Below are 21,628 nucleotides of genomic sequence, written 5' to 3'. Positions count from 1 at the left end.
ATCCCTGTTTGGCTATCCTAGACCTAGCTCTATAGACAATGCTAGCCTCAAACTCATAGAGATCCACCTATATCTGTCTCCCAAGTGCTGGGAGTAAAGGCATGCACCGCCACCAGCACCCAGCAACTAAATAATTCTTATAAAACGAAAATAAAATCTATTCATATATTTAAGGGAAGAAAACTAGATCCAACTCTATGAGATCTCCAAGAAACACACACACCCCCGATAAAAAACCAAAAGATGGAAAATACTCTATCGAGAGCACTAAAACCAAACACACCATGTGTTGAGGCTCCAACTTCATAAATCAAACATCAAATGGGAAAATAGGTTCCTATATGATACTAGTAGGTGAATCCAATACTAAACTTTCACATAGACAGGTCATCCAAAGATATACCATAGAGGAAATGGACTTAGCATATACAGAATATTCCATTCAATCAATATGAACAATCACATTTGGCTATACACATTCTTCTTAGCAGGAAATGGTGCCACTCAAGTGTACAAGTCTTCTCTCTTCAATCACCTTAATCAAAATATCCCCTAGAGGCCCATCTCCCAGGTGATTCTAGATTTCATCAAGCTGACAGTGCAGGTTAACCATCACAACTACTATTTTAGGAATCCAGCATTACTCTGTACTGACATTATTAGTAAGGCCAATGTGCACTTTAAGTTTATAAAAAGTAATGGGTTTCATCCTGACATCTTAATAAACAGGAATCATTCACTCATTACTCTTCCTGTACCCGTCCTCCATGCTGTCCCTTTCTGGTTGGTTCTTTTGTTTCCATGTCACATAGACTGTATTTTTCAACTCTTCCTTCCTTCCTTCCTTTTTTCTCTCATTTATTGTTTTTTTTCAAGATAGGGTTTCTCTATGTAACAGCCCTGTCCTGGATTTGCTTTGTTGACCAGGCTGGCCTCAAACTCAAGAGATCTGCCTGCCTCTGCCTCCCAAGTGCTAGGATTAAAGGCGTGTAACACCATGCCTGACCCATGACCCCTCTATTTTCATGACCTATAAACATACAAATGCAAAAAACACATATACACAAACATTTATCATTTGAATCTAATTTTTGCATAAAAAACATTCAGTATTTGTCTAACTGTTTTACTCTACCAAACATGGCTTCCAGTTGCATCCATTTTTCTGCAACTATCATGATTTATTCTTCACAGCTAAAAAGAAAAAAGAAAAGAAAAACGGAAATCCATTGTGTCCATGTATACCTCCACGCATTTCCTGTTGCAGTTGTTGCTTTTTTAGGTTGGTACTCCTTCCCAGGCTGGCCTCAAACCTAGGATCTTTCTGCCTCAGCATCAGGAGTACTGTGATTTCAGACTTGTGGCCACATCTTGTTTCCATCCCTCAAGTGCTCTAGAAGCTGTTACTCTGGTCAATGGCCCTCTGCCTTCCTTCTCAAATACCCTTTCCCGATCTTTTCCAGTTTTCTCATCCATGCACCATCAACACCATTTTCCTCTTTCTGTTCTTTTTGGTGTTGTTGTTGTTTCTTCATCCCTCCCAACCCCCTTTCCTTCCCTATCAGTTGCTTTGTCTTCCTGTCTCTTTCACAAGTCCCTATGCATACTCTACCAGTGTTACTTCTGTTTCTCCTACTGTTGTTCTCTCAACAGAAGCCACATTTCTCTTCCTTTTCCCCATATTTCTCCAAAAGACAAAAATCCGAATCTCACCTCACCAACCTGCTCTGCACCCAGAGTCACCCCTCATTCTTTTCCCATCCTTTTCTTAGCTGTTTCTATCTCGGATTCCGATTGTTTTCTCTTCTGGAGTACCTGTTCCTTGACACGCCCACCTGTTGTTTGTTTTGAGACCGGGCCCTGCTTTGTATCCCAGGTTCCTATGTTCTTCCAGTCTATTCTTCCTCTCTGATGTTAAAGATAGCCATGGGTCACCATGCCAGGCTCTGCTCTTTGTACCAAGAGCCTTTATTTTTGGAAGTCCCCTGAGACGACCTCTTCTCCCCACTCTCTTTCTCCCACGACACAAGGTTCCTCTTGCTCCCAAAGATGGCACGGTCTAACCATACATGGATCCTCTAGCTTTGATTTCTGAGTTAAGTAACACTGGTCACCCAGCCTCCAATCTTGGAGGAGGATCTCTTCCTATAGCACTCCTGAAGACAGTAACCTCATACCAAATCTTAGCTCTCCGCCATCCCAAGGGAGTATAAAGACCCCAGGGTGGGCTGCAGGTTGCTTTAAGCGAAGGACTACAAGGATATCCACAGGTTTCAGCTCTACCCTCTGGCTTGGACTGCAGACAGAGAGAGAGGTTGCATCTAAGCTTAATAATCTCTTTCCTAAAAGTCAGCCGGTATCGGCTAATGCTAATGTCCTGGAGGGATACTCTAAAGGAGAACAAATTGAAGGCACTGACTGAGGAGCAGGGAGTATCTTCATGCTGTGGTGCTATACCGGCAAGAGTGGACATAAATCCTGATGTGGCAGTGAGGAATCTTGTCAACACTGTAAGTAATGGAGAGGAAGAGCTGTGAAGGGAACTCAAGCTTTGCGGCAGAGAATTCGTCGCTGTTGAAGTTTTATTGGTCCTTGGAGCCAAAGCTCCCCAGAGCCCCCAAGCTATAGCCTGGGGGTGGCTCTGGCCAGATGCAGAGTCCACTGCTCCCCCAGGTTCTGTCAAGTTGTTCAAAGGGATAAAGTGAGAAGAACAGAAGGGAAACAGATCACCAGTCTTCTTCCTACTTTAAGGTAGGGCCTCCCTGTCTCCCAGAGTTACCAGTCCAGCATCTAAATATCCACAATGCTGGAGGCAACCCCTCAACGTCAATCTGCGGTTGTCTATGTGGCCCGGGTGTGCCCATTGGTCAGGCAAGCTGCTGCCCGGCTCCGGGGGCCATTGGTAATGGCTGCTCTAGACCCTCGAGCCATCCCATTCTTCAGCTGGGGACCTTCAGAAACTGCCTCGTCATCACTGGAGTCTGATTCTTCCACATCACTACGAATGTCCTCTCTCATCTGTGAAAACAGATGGGACCAGAGCTCAGAACAGGGCGAGGAACTATGAGCCAGGGCAGGGTCCTGGGAGCTGACCCTGTCAGGCTTCCATACCTGACCCTTCCTCAGGAAACTGCAGATCATGCGCAGGATGAGGCAGAACCAGTACACATGAAGAATCTGTAGCATCCCCAGGAGCACAATAAAGAAGTAGTAGCCAAAGAAGGGGCCTGAGTTCTTGATGGAGTCAAACACAGCAGTGTAGATGACCCTAAAGCAGGAGGCAGAAAGGAGTTTCACCAATTGGTATAGCTCCTCGTTCTATGAACTTGTGTGGATGAACTCTGTGCTCCCAAACCTCCCTGGTTCCCCCATCCTTAGATGGTCACCTGCTTACATTAAGACAGTGGAACATACAATTTGTCAGCTGGCCTTTCTAAACTCCAAGCTCCAAGGCAGTACCTAGTGTCCCACTGGCCCTTCTCAGTGACCCTCCATGGTTACTCATCTCTCCTTAGATACACAATGACTTCGCATCAACCTGAGACCTAACTACTCACCTCACAGAGCTACCAGAAGCCATTCAGAAACAATGTTCCTGAACCGGCTCTCCCTGTACCTCCGCCCTCTTGCCAGCTGTCCCCAGACAGTCTTTAACCGCAGCTCTGCTCACACCGTTTCTTCAGCAAAGTCACACACAGCTCGTTTCCTACACACACCCATTACCATCAAAACCAATCCTGCTGCTATTTCATATGCCAGAAAGAAAAATCCAGTCACACACCCATGACCAATCTTTGCCCCTGCTACTTCGTTTCTTTTCCCCTAGAATCTAGCACTTTCTAGGAGCACACGCCTCTCCCTCCTCCACATCTATCTCCCTCCTTCTCCTCTTCCTCCTCCTCTCCTTCATCCCTCCTCCACACTCATATCCCTTCCTCCTCCTCCTTTCTTCCCTCTCCCACTCATCTCCCTTTCTCTTCCTCCACACTCATCTCCTTCTCTTTCTCTCCCATACCCGTCCTCCATCTCCATCTTCCACATCCTCTTTTTCTTTCCTTTTCTCTTCTCCATTTTTCTTTGTCCTCTCCCCTTTCTTTTTACCTTCTTTCTTCTATCTTTCCCTCCATCTTCCCCCTTTACATTCTTTCCCCCTTCCTTCTCTCTCTTCCACTCCCTATCCTCTTCTCTCTCCCCTCACCTATCCTGTACCTAACAGGCACTAGGCAAACTCTTTACCACTGAGCTTTGCTAGGGATTCCATAACTTCTCCATCAGGGAGCTCCAGGATTTGGCTCGTATCCACACCTTTCCCCAGGTGACACTGTCCCTCCTCCTGCTGCAAATGCCTACAACCTGGCAATGCCTGCATTTACACCCCACCCTCCTAGAAAACTCAGCCTGGAATGCCATTTGCCTCCCCCAAGTCTACAAAGGAGCACAGCTCAAAACCAGCACAAAGCAACTGGACTGCTGATGCCCCCTGAAGTTTCTCCCAGACCTGATGGTGTCTCTTCAGTCTGGTCTCCTCTCACCTGCTCTGGTTCATCTGTCCCAGCATCCCAGCATCTGCCCCTCAACTCGCCATGGCTCCTATCTCCCTTTGGATAGCATCCCTAAGATCCTTCATGACTTGCCCTGGTCACCTACCTGCATTCATCTTAGCCTTTTCTCTGTTGCAACCATATGGACTCATTTCTCCTCTCTGATGCTGGAACAGTCTAGCCTCACAGAGCACATGCTGTTCCCTCCACCTGGACCATCTTCCTCTATGATCCATGACTCGTGAGCCCCATTCATTCTCTGTATATGATGCTATCAGTGAAATGTCCCTTGAGAGATACTCATCGAAGGCCAACCACTCATACACGTGCTTCCTGCACACTCCCAGTCTTACTTCCTTTTCAGTGTTATCGATGCTTTGCAACTTGTTTTCTGCTTGTTTGCTATCTACCCTTTTTCTCACCCAGGAGGCAGTCGTCTGCACTGCTCTCTTTGATATCTCTTCGCTTTCTGACACATTCCAGGCTCAACAAATATAACAAAACATTTACTGGACAAGCTTAGCAACCAGGCACTCAGACAGTGTCCTCTTCTCGCTTCCTTGTTCTGAGACTGCACTACACTAGTGCTGTCCTCAGGTTTCTGTTTCTCTTACCTCTCTGCCGCCTTTACATATGTTGTACTCTGCAAAACTCCCAGCCAACACCTCCAGTTCACTGAGGTAGGGCACCAAGGGTGAGGCCTGCCAGGATCCTGGACACACCCTACCCTCTCCCTAAATCCTCAGGACTTACTCGGTGGGGAAGAATACGAGGCGTGTGTAGAAGAAGACTAAGGAGAAGATGATGAAAAGAGTATCGCACCCTCGCTGAAAGTGGGCATAGTTGAGCATCTTACAGCCCTGAGGAGAAAAACAGAGAAACAGGCTTAGGACCACAAACCTATGGAAAGTGGTGGATCACATGGGAGACGATAAACTATGGGTGAAGTCAAGTGAACGGAGGTAAAGCCATGTGTCCAGACCTACCTAAAAAGGATAAGACAGAATATTTCATCTCTAGGGATACTGGGGAGTGGCACCTCTAGTCCCTGGAAGGCTTGGAGGGGCAGGGTCTCATATAAAGGAATCAGACAGAGATGGGGACTTCCTATCCCAGAGAGACCAGGAGGGAATAGGACGTATGTCACAGGGAAACGATATAGGGAGGGTTGAGCTTTCACCTTCCAAAGAGGTTGAGTGGGCAAGGCATTATCATCTTAGCGGATTAGGAGGGGCAAGGTCTCATCAGATACCCCAGTTGAGCAGGGCAGGGCCTCCTCTCCACAGCCAAGAAAACAGCAGGGCTGGCAGGGCAAATGCAGAGACAAACCCACCTCCAGCAGGTAGTCGGAGCAGTCATGCAACAACAGTACCACAGAGCCAATGCGGAGGAGGTTGACGCTGTAGGAGAAGACGATCAGTCCCACGGTCACGAAGTGGTGCGCCACCTGCTCCTTGAAGTCCTGCAGAAGACAGTGGGTCACCACCAGGACAAGACTCTGTGGCTGGATGGCCACATGCCTGTAAGCAAACCTTTTCAGAAGATCCACAGGGCCTCTGGACCCCATACTTTCTGAGGAATCAAGGGCACCTCAGGGTACAATGTTGAGGCCAACTCTTCCCACTTCGGGCCCTGCCCAGAAATTGGAAAGTATCCCCCTCCCTCACGGAACCGACATCTCCAGCTAGACTCTTGGCTCATAACTCACCTTGCGTTTGATGTCAAAGGGCAGAGTGATTAGCAGTGAAATGTAGAAGCCCAGCTCCAGGAGGTACCACCAGGACAGGGCCAAATTCAGGGTCTACAGCAGAGTAAGGGAAGATTAGCTGTGAAATGTGGAGGCTAACCTGAAAGAGACTTGGACGGAGGTTCTCCAGGTTGCCCAAAACCTGGACACTTGAGCAAAGCATGCACTCCCGATCCCTAGAGTTAATCAAGAACAGTGGTCTAGGGGAGCTCCTGGTATATTTTCCTCCCTCTTGACCCCTCTTTCTTCCAAAGAACCAAAAATAGAGGTGGGAGCACAGTGTCCTCACATCTAAGAGTCAGAAAAGAATGGGATCTCTTGACCCAGGGGGGCCCTAAGATGTGGGGCTGCATGGACCAAGGATTTGAGGTAAACCTTCGAGTCCCAGGAGACCAGGAGAGACTAGGCATCATAGCCAAAAGAGTTGTGGAAAGTTACAAGGACTCAACTTATCTGTCTGGGAGACTAAAGAGGAATGATGCCTTACATCCCAGAGAGGCTGTGAGAGTCAGTCTCAAGTATCAAGAATACTAGAAAGGCTGGGCCCTCAGCACTGAGGCAGGCAATGAAAGGTCAGGTTTCCTCACACAGGCAGGTAGGCAGGGAGAAGTCTCATAATCCAAGCAGGTAAGAAGGGCAGGACCTCAACATACAGGCAATTATTGGGGCTGGGCCTCATCAGCTAGAGAGCATGGCTCTTTTGCCTTGACCACAAGAATGGAGCTTCTGCACAGTCCCTGCCACTCACCTGATGTGGGTAATTCTCCCAGCACAATGCCGGTGTCCACAACCATGACTCCTATGGAGGAACAAAGATTCTCAAGCTCTCCAAAGGCAAAAGTCAGCCTCCTACCCTGAATCTGGATTCCCCATGACAAGCCTCCACAGCCTTCAAGGTACCAACTCCACTCTTCCCTGCTTTTACATTTTATATTTATATTTTATATTTTTCACTATATAGCTGATATTGCCCTCAAGATCATGATCCATCTGCCTTCAACTCCTGAGTGTTAACTCTGATAGTTGGTTTTAATTGCCAACAAAATTAAGAATCACCTGGAAAGGTGCCGTCAATGGAGGTTTGTCTATATTATGTTGGTCTGTGAGTGTGCCTATATGAGAGACTTTCTTAGTGGGGTTAAGATGGAAAGAACCGTCCTGAATGTGGTTAGTACTATTTCCTGAGGTGGGCCTTAGACTAGATGAAAGAGAGAGCTGAACACTCACATGCAGGCATTCCTTGCTGTCTACTCCTGATCAGGGATGTAGACTCTCCTTCAGACTACCTCCCTTGCTGTGACAGACTATACCTGGAAGCATGAGCTAAAATACGAAATGAATCCTTCCTCCCTTGAGCTATTTCTGTGTCATTACAGCAATGGAGAATGAAAACAAAACCTAGGAGAGCTCCTTCCTCCCACAGCTCAGCCCTCCTCTTTCCTCCCTGGTTCAGCTCTGCCTCCCACTCCTCCCCAGCAGATTCATTCACTGCAGGTGACCAGCTCCTGGTGCACAGTAGGTCTTCAGTAAGCACCCCGTGGGTGCTTGTGGGGTAGGTCCCTTCAGTTCTACCCTCAGGTTTACTCACATGGTAGAGGATAGAGGTGCCACCCACGAAGGAACACAGATAGAAGACAAACCTCCAGCTGCAGAAGGGGAGGAAGCTAGTAAGGCAGCTGCCAAAAGAGCAATGTCCAGGACCCAGAGGTAGAGCCTCATCTGACAGGGACACTGAAAGTGGTGTGGCTCATATCTCAGGGAATCTGGGAAGGGAAGGACCTCAAGTACCTAGGAGGCTAAGAGGGGGATGCCCCCTTACCCAGACAGGCTAAGAGAAGCAGGGTTTCATCATCCAGGCAGGCTAGGAGGAATGGGGCCTCATCATTCAGACAGACCTTACCTCCCCCTGAACCCCACAATTACCTGGCTTCACAGAATTTCTTGGACAGGCAAGGCCGATCCTGGTTCCGACGTCTCCTGAACCAGCGTTGAATCTGCCGCAACGTGAGGCCACACTGGGAAGCCAGGAGGACCATCTGGGTCTGAGAAGGGAATAATGAGGAGAAGGATTACACAGGCCCAATGCTGGTTTCCTACTCTTTGTCTCTGATCCCATTTGATTCCCCACTGAAGCTTAAGATCTTTCCTACAGAGGAAAGAGAGGAGAGGTAAGGTGGCATTTACTTCACTTCCTGCCTTCACTTCCCTCAGCAGTGGACTGTTACCTGAAGTTTAAGTTGAAATTAACTCTTTCTTCTCCAGCTTGCATTTGGTGTTTGCACTGAAACAAGAAGCAGAGTAGGACACTACCCTAGGCAGCCCTTCAGCTCTCTGCTGTATAGAAGTTATTCAGTACCCAGCCAGGGCACACTGCCATCACTTCCACCTTACCCAGTAGAGCCTGACCCATACCAGGCCAACAGGGCTGCCACACCAAGGACAAGAATAGAGGCAGAACCATAGGGCTGCTTCTGACACTCCAGCCACTACACTGGAACAAAAGTATCTTGTCCCTTCCCAGAACTGAAAAGAAACCTACTCTTCTTCTTCTTTTTTTTTTTTAAGATTTATTTATTTATTATATATAAGTACACTGTAGCTGTTCAGACACACCAGAAGAGGGCATCAGATCTCATTACAGATGGTTGTGAGCCACCATGTGGTTGCTGGGATTTGAACTCAGGACCTTTGGAAGAGCAGTCAGTGCTCTTAAACACTGAGCCATCTCTCCAGCCCCCAACCTACTCTTCTTAATGTGACCCCAGAATCTGTTTGTTGAGTGATCATAAGGTTGATGTTCCAGACTAAGAGACAAGAGCTTCAAATTTGAGGAAGCCTCACAGGGGTAGGACCTCATGTCCCAAGAAGCCTTGGAGGAAGGAACAGGACCACAATCCCCAAAAAGCCTAGAGGTACAGGGACTCGTTACCCAGGAAGGCTGGAACGTCACTTTCAAACTCTGGGGACCCTAAGAAGGATCAAATCTCAGGGAAACCAGGAGAGGCATGGCCTCATGTCCCAGGAAGGCTAAGAAGAGACAATTTCATAACTCAAGACCTTGAAAGTAAAGTTCCCCCAGGTCCCAAGGAGACCAGATAGGGCAGGGCCTCACACCCAGGAAGCCTGAAAGGGGCAGACACTCTTGACTCAGGAGATGAGGGGAATGGCTTTGCTTTCAGGAGAGAGATGAGGGATGGGGCTTCAAAACCTAGGGAACCTGAGACTAGGAAGGATGACCTCATGCTGGGAGAGAAGTGGTTTCAAGCCCTACAGAACCTGAGAAGGATGTTACTGGTACACTAGTCTCTGCACAGTGGGAAGGAGTGGGGTCTCACAAACCTGCAGACAGAGGAGCAGAGCCTCACCTATCAGGGAATCTGTGGACTCAAGCTGAGTGTAGGGTATGTCAGAGGCCCCTGTCCCACCTCTAATAAGGGACACACAGCACTTCTACGCCTGGGTCCCAGGGCAATCACCATGCAGTGGCCATCCTGACATGGGGCTCACCTCCACTGGTCTCTGCTTCATCCTGAGGAAGTATTTCTCCAGCACTGGGTTGGGCTTTATCTTTCTCCTGATTGGATCCTGCACACCCATCCACCGGCTCAGGGGCAAGGCCACGAATCTGAGTGTAAGGGAGACAGAAGTCAGTAGAACTCAAAGGAAAGAGACTTGACTATAACAGGAGGAAAGTGAGAGAACCTGAGGCTTAGGCAAGCCTCATCAATATGTATGGTTCAAATCTATCAGAGAAGAGGGTTTGAAAACCCAGAGCCAAAAGGCCCACATGGCCACCGCACAATTATCTGCCACCACTCCCATCCTTCATCCCTCAAGGTCCAAAGGGATTGCCTGTGTACTGTGCCAGACCAAACCTAAGAAAAGACACTAGCTGTGTCTTCAGGAGACAGATGCTCAGGCCAATTCATTGGAAACCCAGGTTCCTTCACCATCCTCATCCAGAATGAAGTCCTCTCACTACCTGTGTCCTGATGACCTGGTCTTGGTCTCTGCATCAGGCTCCTCAGGAGACGGGCTAGGCATGCTACCTGTTAAGTCTGATACCCCACTATCCCTCCTGCAGAAAAGGTACCTGGTTAACCAGTACTCACACTGCCCACAGGAGGGTGCCCCAAGACTACTGATGGAGACTGAACATGAGCTCTTTAAGGAAGTCAACCTCTTCCTTAAGGTCTATCTGAACTGAGCTTCCCCAGAATTCCTTACAGGCCCAGCCGATCTTACACATTGTATATTCTTAGACCTGTTACTAAAACTTCCTGTGTCTCCATTTCTCCTTCTGTGAAATGGGAGTAATAATAGTACCACGTCATATATTGGCATCAAGTATTGAGTTATGACACACATACATCTTAGAGCTGTATATGACAGAGAAGAAGTATATGAGGGCTCTGGGGAGATGGTTCAGTAAGAGTATTTATTTACCACACAAGCATTGAGGACATGAGTTCAAATCCCCAGCACCCATACAAAAACTTGGGTGTGGCCACATACTTGCCTATAACCTCATCACTCTGGCAGGTTGATGGAGAAAGACAGAGGATCACTAGGGCTTGTTACCCACCAGCCTAGCTATGACTAGCCTAGCTCCAGGCCCATCCAGGGAACCTATCTGATGGTGCTAAGATAAAGGACTTCTTGATGTCCTCTGATCTCTGCATGAGTGTGTACATGCTGTGCACGCATGCACACACACATACACGCACGCATGCACACACATGTGCATATATATTCAGGGCTTCACCAGTCACAGAATGGCACTCACCTCTCAAAGATGATACGCATAGCCACCAGGACCAGTGCAATTGGCAAGGCAGCAAGCACGTGGTGAGGGTGGGCGAACACCAGGCCATCACGGTCCTCCAGCTGTGCCCATGTGACATTGGGTGGTAACCAGTATGTCTCCTGCCACAGCCACTCATTCAAGCTGAACAGCATGCTGTGGACACACAATCAGGTAAGTGCAACTCAACTCAACTCAATGGGTGTGTACAGTAGGAGGGGCTGAATCCTCAGAGCCACAGAGCATTCTACCTGGGGAAATGTCAGCAGAAGGCGAATACTGGAGAGATGGTTCAGTGGTTGAGAGTACTGGCTGATCTTCCAGAGGACCAAAATTCAGTTCCCACATCCCACAGCGGCTAACGACCATCTGCAACTCCAATCCTGAGAGAGCAAATGCCCTCTTCTAACTCCCATAGGCAATGCACCCAGTGTGGTACACAGAAGTACATGCAGGCAGAGCACCAGTATACATGATGGTGGTTTGAAGAATGCCTCCACAGGCGCATGTTTTTAAATGTTTGATCCCTAGTTGGTGGCCTTGTTGGAGGAGGTGTGTGTCACTGAGAGTTGGCAAAGCCCACTCCAGGCCCAGTATCTTTCTGCCTACTACCTGCAGGTCAGGATGTAAGCTCTCAGCTACAGCTTCGGTGCCATTCCTGCCTGCTTGTTGCCATGCTCCCCAACTTAGTGATAATGAACTGAGCCCGCCGATATTGTAAGCAACTCCTATTAAATACCCTCTTTTATAAAAAGTTGTTTTGGCCATAGTGTTTCATCACAGCAACAGAACAGTAACTAAGGCACACATAAAAATAATTTTTTTTAAAGCCAGATAAGTAGTATTTCTGGTTTGTCTAAGAAACCATTTCTACAGTTAGATCCTGAAGGTTCTGACCCACTCCATGGTTAATCCTTGAAGGTTCGCAGTATGAGGATGCAGTAAAAAGTAGGAAGAACCTCTGGAGGTGGTAAGGCATGTCCTTGCGGCTGTGTCTTGCTGGGCTCTTCTTCTATTGCTTTCTTCTCCTTCCTGGCCACCATGTCTCAAGCTGCTTACATTCTCCCCACCAGGATGTACTGTCACTCCTCAAGTAGTAACCCAGAATAAATCTTTTTTTCCCCTTAAAGTATTTGATACATGTTTTGTCAAAGTAGTGATATCGCTTAACTGAGATTTGAAATATGCTTGTATGATCTTTGTTATGTTTTGTTTTGGGGAATGGGAGGATCAAGGTCACCACCCTTGGCTGCATAGTGAGTTTGAAGCCATCCTGGGCTATATAAGACCCTAAATCAAAAAGAAAAATTAAATTCACAATGGCAAAAAAGAAATAACAAATCAATAATGAGAACTGTAGGTGTCACTCTGTAGAATTCCTGCCTAGAACACAGGAAGGTCAAGTTTAATCCTGGGTGTCCTCTTCCCTAATCCCTCTTCAAAACACAAAAGCACTTCACATGCAAACCAGCACACGCTGTGTCTACACAAGATGCTATCAACATAAAATTCAAAATCAGGCCAAATAAGTCTATGCTGCTGAGGCTCTTTGGCTTCCTGTGGCTACTCTTGCAAACCGTTTATCTGGCAGTTCTATATATGGGTCAGTAGTTCCAAACGGAGCTCACTGGGCTCAAAGTAAGGTGCCAGGCTGGCCTCCCCTGAAGGCTCCTGGGAGAATCTGAATACTGCCTTTTCCAGCCACAAAACTCTAAATTCTACATCTTGGCTCTGCCCCCAGCCTGACTCGGATTCGAAACAGTCACTCTTGATGAAGTAAGATGAAGGACTCGAGGGTTCCTCAGCTTCCGCCTTTCTCTTTGAAACCCAGCTCCATGTCCTCACATCTCATAGGTCCAATCTGAGAAATGAGTACAACAGAGCCCTACTTTACTGGGGTATGATGAGGACTAGAGTGGAGTGGACGTGGGAACAGGCGAGGACTCATCAGCTCATAAATACTCCATCCTGCTTGGTTTAATTGCTGGCTCAGTCATTTACCAATTACATAACCTCGGAAGTAGACGCCTTGCTCCCTCTGTGACTCAGTTTTCCCATCTGTAAATGGGATCCAAAATAGTTCCTTCCTAGTAGGAGGCTGAAATGATGCCTAGAGTGGTGTGAGTATGAGTAACTGTGTCAGTGATGATTTGGGGGAGGGAAGTGGTTTGAGAAAGACTGAGGGGTCACTGGTATGTGGCAGCTTCTGCATGACTCTGTGTTGTGGGCAGCTCTACACATACATGTGGAGCCCAGAGATAGACACTAGGTATCTTCCTAAATTGTTTTCCACTGTATTTTTTGAGACAGGGTCTCTCCCTGTAGCTTATAAGTTGGCTAGACTGACTGCCCAGTGAGTACCCAGGATCCTCCTGTCTCTAATCCCCAGCGTTGGTAGCAGAGGCATTTCTGAGAGTGTTGGGGGACTAGAATTCAAGTCTTCTCACTTGCTTGCAAATGCTTTACCCACAAGGCAGTGGATGTTTTCCTTCTCCTTGCTCCACCCCCAGGTCTCCAGACCCCCAGTTCTGAGAGTGGAACCCAGAACCTTGGACAGGCTAGGCAAATGCTCTCCAATAAGACACAGACCCAGAACCTCACTGGTGGATTCTAGGTAGATAATCTACTACTGGGCCACAACCCCAGCCCTAGATAGCACTCTACCACTAAGACATGACCCTAACCCCTCACTGGAGGATTCTAGAATAGGACTTTACCACTGAGTCACACTCCCAGATCCACAACCACCCCCAGCCTCTTATTAGAGCATCCTAGGCAGGCCCAGCCCTCCTGACAGATCTAGATAGGGACTCTACAGCTGAGCTATACAATTCCAGCTCCTTACTGGAGGATGCTAGGAGTATATGATCTACTGCTGAGCCACATCCCAATGCTTAGCTTTAAAGGAGAAAATCTTACCCAGTGTTGCCTCCACTTCAAGTGCTGAGATAAAGGGCACCTGGTATAATAAGATTACTAGTATATTTGCAGTGCTGGGATAGGTCCTATGGCCCCTCAGATGTTAGTCAAGCACTCACCAGTGAGCCACCTCCACCCCACCCCACCCCTGGTTTTCAAAGTCAGGGTCTCCTTAAGTAATCCAGGATGTCCTGGAGTTCAAAATCCTCCTGCCTCTGCCTGCCCAGTTCTGGGATGGAAGGTATGCATCATCACCACAGGTTTTATGCTTCCTAGGCACTTCCCAGCAGGTTCACGCTGCCTGGAAACCCGCCTGACCTTCATTGTCCTGTGCTTAAATTCTGTGCCTGTGCTCAAGCTGGGTTGGGCCAGAGCAGCCAACAGGGCAAGTGAATGGGAGGGAGGTCAACCAGAGTCAGTGTCGGTGGCTGTGCCAACACATCCAGTATGAACCTTCATTATTCTCAAGGCCCTCCTACCCCTGGCTTTCTCCCTCCTCCCTCAGCTCTTTGAAGCCTGGCTGGCTCCTCTCCCAGCTAGGCCCCTGCCACCTGGAACTCAGCTGATAATCCCTCTTACTGACTAAAAATATCCCTGTGTGCAAGGAGAGAGAGACCAGAGCTTTGTGCTCAGGGGCCCAGCATAGGGACCAGCTAAGCTGAGGAGAGAGGAAGGGAGGCGGGGAGAAAAGAAAGGCAAGGAAAGTGGAGAAAGGAGCTAAATGTCCCACTCTGCCCTGACAGTGGTGGGAAGTTGGAGGGGAGGGGTGGGAGGGGGGAATGAGTGTTTACATTTGATCCTAGCTGTTCTGAAAGTCCCATTGTAACCAACCTAACAGGGTTGAACCCACTCTAAACAAACACTTGGGTCCCTCATTTTGGCTATCAGAGTACTGAAACAATGGGCCCCAAGAAACTGGAATTCCCTCTCCCCCACCCAGGAACCTCCAGCTGGGAGAGAAGAAAGTCCAAAGCCTGGACCAACAGAGGAGAACTTTCTCCAGGAATGCAGTTTCACACTGTGCCAACAACTTGTCAGACCACCTCGCTGGAACCCAGACAGCCTTGGCCAGGACCATACCTTGACGGGACATGCATAACCCTGGCCTCTACTTAATCCTTCACCTCCTTTTAGGACCCCCAAAAAAATTTGGGAGAATCTCTAATTAAATTATTTTTATCTCACTTCACAATGTAGCCACATTGAGTAAATCTGCTTTTCACTATTAGTTTGGCTCTTTAATTGACATATGGAGGATAAGTGGCCGATTCTGGCTTGTTGGAGCACAGGTTGTCACCCCAAATCCTATCACACCAGCACCCCTTGTCAACCTTCAGAACTTTGCAGGGGGCGGGGACCGCTTTGTTTTGTTTTCTGTCTTCCTGAAAACAAGATTATGGGAAAGTAAATCAATCAAGACTTCACTGGCACATTCACTCACAGGAGGCCCATTCCTGCCTAGGATCACCTGATTCTTGCAGGCAGAGGCCCAGACCTTAACACACCAGGGCTCTCACAAGGTAAAGGGAGTGTTTTCTTCAGATTGCTAAAGCCAGTCCTGCACTGGAGCCCTTGTTGTCCTTTCCAAATGGCCCTGGCTCCCCCAGGGCAATCAGGGAGTGCTAACAATCAGACATACAGACATGCACCATGCTGTTACCTGGCAAAGATCCAAAGGAGGGCCCTAAGTCTAAGACTCTGCCTTGCCCCAGTCCCTCTTAGGTTGTCTTGCTTCTGCCCTCCCCACTTGGACCCTGATCATCCCCCTCCCAATTCAATTCTCAACAAGGCAGCTTGTTGAGCCTCCACTTTACCTTGTTCATGGCCCAGGACCTCAGTCAGTGGGAGCGCCTGATGCCAGGCCTCCCCAGGGTGGAGAAGAGAGACAACTACTAACTGCAAGCACATTCACGAACATGTCCTAAAAAACTGATTGAGATGTTAATGCTAGGAGCTGGGTGTAGCAAACATCTGTCACCATAGCCCTTGGAAATACAAGTTCCATGTGAACAGCTTGGCCTATATTTTGAATGGCTCAATTGGTGAAGTGATTACCCAGAATGCATGAGGCTCTGGTTTCCGCCCCAACACTTGATGGGATGGTGGTGCATGACTGGTATCCTCACAAAGGATATTTGGAAGATAGAGGCAGATGGATCAGAAGTTCAAGACCACCATTGGTTTGGAGTTTGAGGCCAGTCCATCCTGGATCAGATATTGCTTCAAAACAATAAAAATTAAAACAGAATGGCAAGATGGTTCAGCAAGATGTCACTAAGTCTGATAACCTGAGTGCAACTGCTGAGACTCGAGTGATGGAAAGGGAGCAGTAGCCACCTCAAGTCGTACTGTGACCTCAGCATGTGCTCTGTGACACGTTTGCCCACACAGACACACAAGTGAACACAAGATAATAGAATGCAAAACATGAAATGGAAAAGTTGTTTAGTATCACAATATATTGAGTTTCAAGATTTTTAGTGAAGCGCTGAAGTTCATTCATTAAGATCACCGACTGCTGTTGCAGAGGACCCAGGTTCAATTCCCAGGGCCCACATGGCAGGCAGCTCCTCTTCTGTCAGTCCAGTTCTAGTGGATCTGGTGCCCTCCCCTGGCCTCTGAGGGCACTGCACATACATGGTGTGCAAAACACCCATACAGATAGAAGTGACCGTTTTAAAAAAAAAAAAAAAAACCTTTTAAGTGTTTTAGTGAAACACATTCCCCAGGCATCTGCAAGTCGGACTGTGTTTTAATCTTCTCTACTCAACTCACTTCTCACCACCTCCACTAGTCTCAAACCACCATGCAGCCAGGTGTTGGCCCTGTGTACTTCCTTCACCCCTTAATTGCTGAGTGTAGTGTGTCCTTTGACTGCTGGGTCATTTGAAACTTTCTCCCATGGTGACTTGGATTATAAATGTCCTCAAAAAACCATGTGCTAAGGTCTGGACCAGTGTTCAGCAAAGGAGGCTGTTGGACATAAGCTCATAATGACTCTGGACTCACCAAAAAAATAAAAAACTGATACGCTAATGGAGTCATGGCTTCATGGGCTACTGAGAGCAGTGGGAACTTAGCAGATGTGGCATTAAAAAAGCAGGTCACTAGTGAAGAGACTAGCTCGCTCATCTCTAGCTTTCTATTTCTTTCTCTGTATCTCCCTGTCTACCTCCCCCCTTTCCTCCTCTCTCCCTCTCTTCTCCTCTGCCCTCTGCTCTCCCCTGCCTCCACCCTGGACCCATGAGGTGAGCAGTCTGCTCTGCCCCATAGGTTTGAATGCTCTGCCTCACCACAGCTAGGGATGGTGACCTCTGGACCCACTACCCACCACTCCACTCGCACCACACTACTTCCATGGGGCTTGGAATGAACATGGCTGGGTCTGGGTCCCCACAGAAATAGCATTTCCCCAGGAACACCAGCAGGTCACTGGGGAACAGCTGGATATGGTGGCGTGGATCTGTCATCCCAGTACTTGGGAACGCTAAGGCAGGAGGGTGGTAAGTTCCAGCCCAGACTAGGCTACAAAGTGAACACCAGAGGGGACAGAGGAGAGGAATACAAGGGAAAAGAAGAAGAGAAAGGAGGAGAGAGTGAGAAGGTCTCATTGTGTCCTCAGTGAGCCCAGGTAATTTCAAATTCACTATGTAACTGAAACTACCCTTAAACTCCTGATTCTTCTGCCTCCGCCTTCCAAGTGTTGAGATATTACAGGCATGGAACACCACTCCCAGCACAATCTAATGTATTTTGACATATATCAAAGCCCATGAGGCCATTGGCTCTATCATGATAAGGAACATATCCATCCCTTCCCCCTTCTTGTATCCCTTCAGAGTCCCTCCTCCCTCCTGCTAAAAGCAGTCTTGATGTGCAACAGGGAGTAAAAAAATCTCTAGGATACCATACTATAAGATGTCACAGGAAATTTAAAAGAAGGAGAAAGATATAGTTTGGATAAACCTTGGAGACATTATAGTGAGTGAAAGAAGACAAGACAAATCCCTCCATGATCCAGTGATCAGAGATCTCTAGGCAGTCAAATTCAAGGACAAAGGGTCTGGGGACATGGCTCAATGGGTAGTGTTCACTGTGTAAGAATCCCAGAACCCAAATAAGAAAACCAGGCACGCGATCACGCACCTGTCATCTCAGCTCTGAAGAAGTAGAGGGAAAGAGAAAGAAGGATCCCCAGAGCTGGCTGGCCAGTCAGTCTAGCTTCATCAGGAACTCTGGGTTCAGTGTGCATCTTTAAAAACTAGATGAAGAGCAATTGAGAAAGAACCCTGACAACTGACATCAATTTCTGACCTTAACATACATGCACGTGTGTACGTGCATGTGTGTGTAAAATAGAGATTTCCAGAGCTTGGCAGGAAGAAGGAGAACTGGGAGGTTAATGTTTAATGATTATAGTTTGAATCGTGCAAGATGAAAACATTCTGTAAACTGCGGGGCACAGCTATATGAATAAATTAGGAATACCAAACTGCACATTTAAAAGAGTTAAGGTGGCTAACTTCTGCATGCCGTTCACCACAGTTATTCATCTTGATTAACAAATGTTACTCAAAGCTAGGTAGAGATGGCAGGAGAGATAAGTGAGTTACGTTGCCCGGTGTGGGCAGATCAAAAGCTTAAAAAAAGAAAAAAGCAAAAGCAGAACCCAGGGAGACACTGATGGTCAGTGACATTTCTAATTTATGTAATGGAAAGCCACCAACATAGCTCAGCCTTGGGTAGTGATGGAGAAAGCCCACCAGACTTGCAGATGTTAATGGTAAACGTAGGTGGAGGCATAAAAGCACTACTGAGCCAGGTGGGTTGCAGCGCGCCAGGGAGGAGAGCTACAAGGCAAGCTGACCTACATGCAGGACTAAGTGTGGACACTCACCCAATACACAGAAAAGTGTGGGCAATATCCCCAACATCACAAAATTCGTATTAGTATTTATTAGTATTAACAAATGTTTTGGAAAGAAACAGTACCTAAAACTCTAGTCCTCATGAAGCTATTTAAATTTTATTTTTTAATTAAAAAATTTTAACAAATCTTAATTTAAGATAAGAGTCTTGCAACATAGCCAAGGTTAGTCTGAAACTTATTACGGAGGCTACAATGGCCTCAACTTCTCAATCTTTCTGCTTCAGGCTCCCAATAGCAAGTGGCTACTTAAAGTTAAACCAGTTTGTCCCGGGGGCATTCACCAGGCTATAAGTTTCATCCCCAATAAAACACACACACACACATACACACACACACACACACACACACACACACACACACACACACACACACACACACTTCCCAGAACTCACATAAAACCATGACAGCATGCATCTGTAATTCTAGCACTGGGGAACAAAAACAAATGGCTCTCAGGACTAGCCAGCTGGCCAGCCTAGCCAAATTGGTGAGCTCTAGGTTCAGTGAAAGACCTGTCGCAAAACAGTAAGGTGCAGAGCAATAAAGGAAGCTGACCTCTGACCTCCACACACATGTGTGTGCATGAACACACACTCACACACCCCACATGCACAGTCTTACCAGTTCTATATATATATATATTACACACTCCACTGCCACATTTGGGTAGCATTCACTATACCAGTCAATGCTGATCTGAGAGGTTTCCATCATCACACAACATGGTACTAGACAGGACTGCTCTAGACAGTGACCAGATCCAGGAATGAGCTAAATGAAGTTGCAAATGTCTGCACTCCAGCACTCAGGAGGCTGAAGCAGGAAAATCAGGATGAGTTACAGAATACACAAGACCCCCATCTCCTAAAAAGGGAAAAATGGGAAGAAAGGGGTAAGGGGGCCGGAAGCAGGGGACAGGGAAGAAAGATCTATTTTGTTTTATACTTTCCACCATTATGTAAGGATATAGAGGGGCCATCAAGATAGCTCTGCAGGTAAACGTGATTGCTGCCAAGCCTGATGCCCCAAGTTCAACACCTAGAACTCACACGATGGAAAGAGAAAGGCTCTCTCTGAATAGTTCTAGTAGAGAGAGGACTGTAGCACACTTCTCGCAACCATACACAATACAACAAAAAATGCTTAAAAAGCTAAAAATGTATAGAGCCTGAGTAACTTTTAGGATAACGTCAAAAAGGTCTCTCAGACATGCACAAAGGATTAGAATACTAGAGGGTGGGGGAAAAACTCAAGGGGATGTGACTTAATTGGTACAACACTGGCCCAGCACACATAAAATGCATCCCAGTACTAAACAAAGCCAGCTGAAGGACTGAAAGCTTTGTTGTCCAGAACTTGGGAGGTAGAGCCAGGAGAAATGTGTCTCAAATAAAGAAATTAATTAATTAATTAGCTGTGGCAGTGTGTGTCAGGGATCCCAGGATGTGGACAGCATGAAAATCCTTGGACCTCACTGGAGAAACAATATAGGTGAACTGGAGAGCTGCCCAGGAGGAAGAGACCTGTCTCAAAAATAGATTGATAGATGATAGATAGATAGATAGATAGATAGATAGATAGATAGATAGATAGACAGACAGACAGATTGATCAATCAGGTGGAGAGCAACTAAGAAAAATACCCAATGTTTACCTCTGGGTTTCACAAGTCTCTGTGTATATGTAAGTACACAAGTACATAATGGGAAATAAATTGTTGAAGAAATAAAGAAAAAGATGTCTGAGACAACCCCCTGGGCAGGGGGCCTGAGCAGATCAGTAGACTGCTGCATGGCCCAAGTGGGCAGGCCACATCCGAGAAGACCCCTGCCTGGTGCACAGCATGGATGGGGCATAGCGCTCCTGACACTGCTCCTCAGAGGACCCGTGATACCCCAAAACCCCAAGGGCCACTAAAATGAACAAGGAAGTGGTGGAGAAATGGGAGAGAAAGAAAAGCAGAAGGATATATACACAACGAAAAGAGGCAGAACTGGAGATTCAAGGGTAATGAGGAACACCCTGATGTGAGTAGCCGGTGATGCCACATAAGGCCATGGTCTTGACCTGTGCTGCCATTGAGGGCCATGTCTGGGTCTATGGCCCTGCAACAACAGGGATCTGTTACCACCAAAGGCCAGGCAGATGTCCTGATCTGGGCTGCTGCCTGGGGCCATGTTGATAGCTGAAGGCTCTGCAGAACTGGCCCCACCCCTCCCCCGGGTATCATAGGAGAGCTAGCCCAGAAGGCAGAAGAGCTGGCCCTGCCCCTTACCAGCTGCAATACTCAGGAGAGCAGGCCCCACACCTCGCCCAGGAAGCACAGTAGAGCTGGCCCTGGTTGTGGGAGTTACCAGAGAGTTGGCCTAAGGGTGTGAGCATGGAAGAGCTGGCCCTGCCACTAGTCTACCATGTGGTAGTGTGGATAAGGAAAAGATGCCACGCCATCACCTCATCCCTTGTCACTTGGGGCAAATGGAAAAGCTAATCCCAGGGTCATGAAAGCCAGAAAGCAAGCCCTCCTGTCACTAGCTTTAGCACTTGGGAGAGTATGTCTTGTACCTTGCTTGGGCAATACAGTAGAGCTGGCCGTGCTTGCATGGTCACAGGTGAACCAGCCCCAAGGGCAGGAAAGTGGGAAAGCTGGCTCTTCCCACTGGATAAGTTAGCTGGGGCAGTGCTCAAGAG

General features: G+C 47.6%; 1 protein-coding gene across 1 annotated transcript in view; it reads right to left on the bottom strand.

Moving 5' to 3' along the window:
* Nucleotides 1-868: 868 nt before the first annotated feature.
* The window catches only part of Cers4 (ceramide synthase 4), a 34,946-nt gene continuing 14,186 nt past the window's right edge, over nucleotides 869-21,628 (bottom strand). The window contains 10 exon segments of the mRNA NM_001107117.2: nucleotides 869-3,018; nucleotides 3,112-3,268; nucleotides 5,295-5,401; nucleotides 5,875-6,003; nucleotides 6,250-6,342; nucleotides 7,037-7,087; nucleotides 7,877-7,934; nucleotides 8,212-8,330; nucleotides 9,796-9,913; nucleotides 11,075-11,248. Coding sequence (NP_001100587.1) covers nucleotides 2,842-3,018; nucleotides 3,112-3,268; nucleotides 5,295-5,401; nucleotides 5,875-6,003; nucleotides 6,250-6,342; nucleotides 7,037-7,087; nucleotides 7,877-7,934; nucleotides 8,212-8,330; nucleotides 9,796-9,913; nucleotides 11,075-11,247 — 1,182 coding nt within the window. The 5' untranslated portion in view covers nucleotide 11,248 and the 3' untranslated portion in view covers nucleotides 869-2,841.

Source organism: Rattus norvegicus, chromosome 12 (assembly GCF_021556685.1).
Source record: "Rattus norvegicus strain SHRSP/BbbUtx chromosome 12, alternate assembly SHRSP_T2T, whole genome shotgun sequence".
Taxonomy (NCBI): Eukaryota; Metazoa; Chordata; class Mammalia; order Rodentia; family Muridae; genus Rattus; species Rattus norvegicus.
This window is presented reverse-complemented; position numbering and strand designations above follow the sequence as displayed.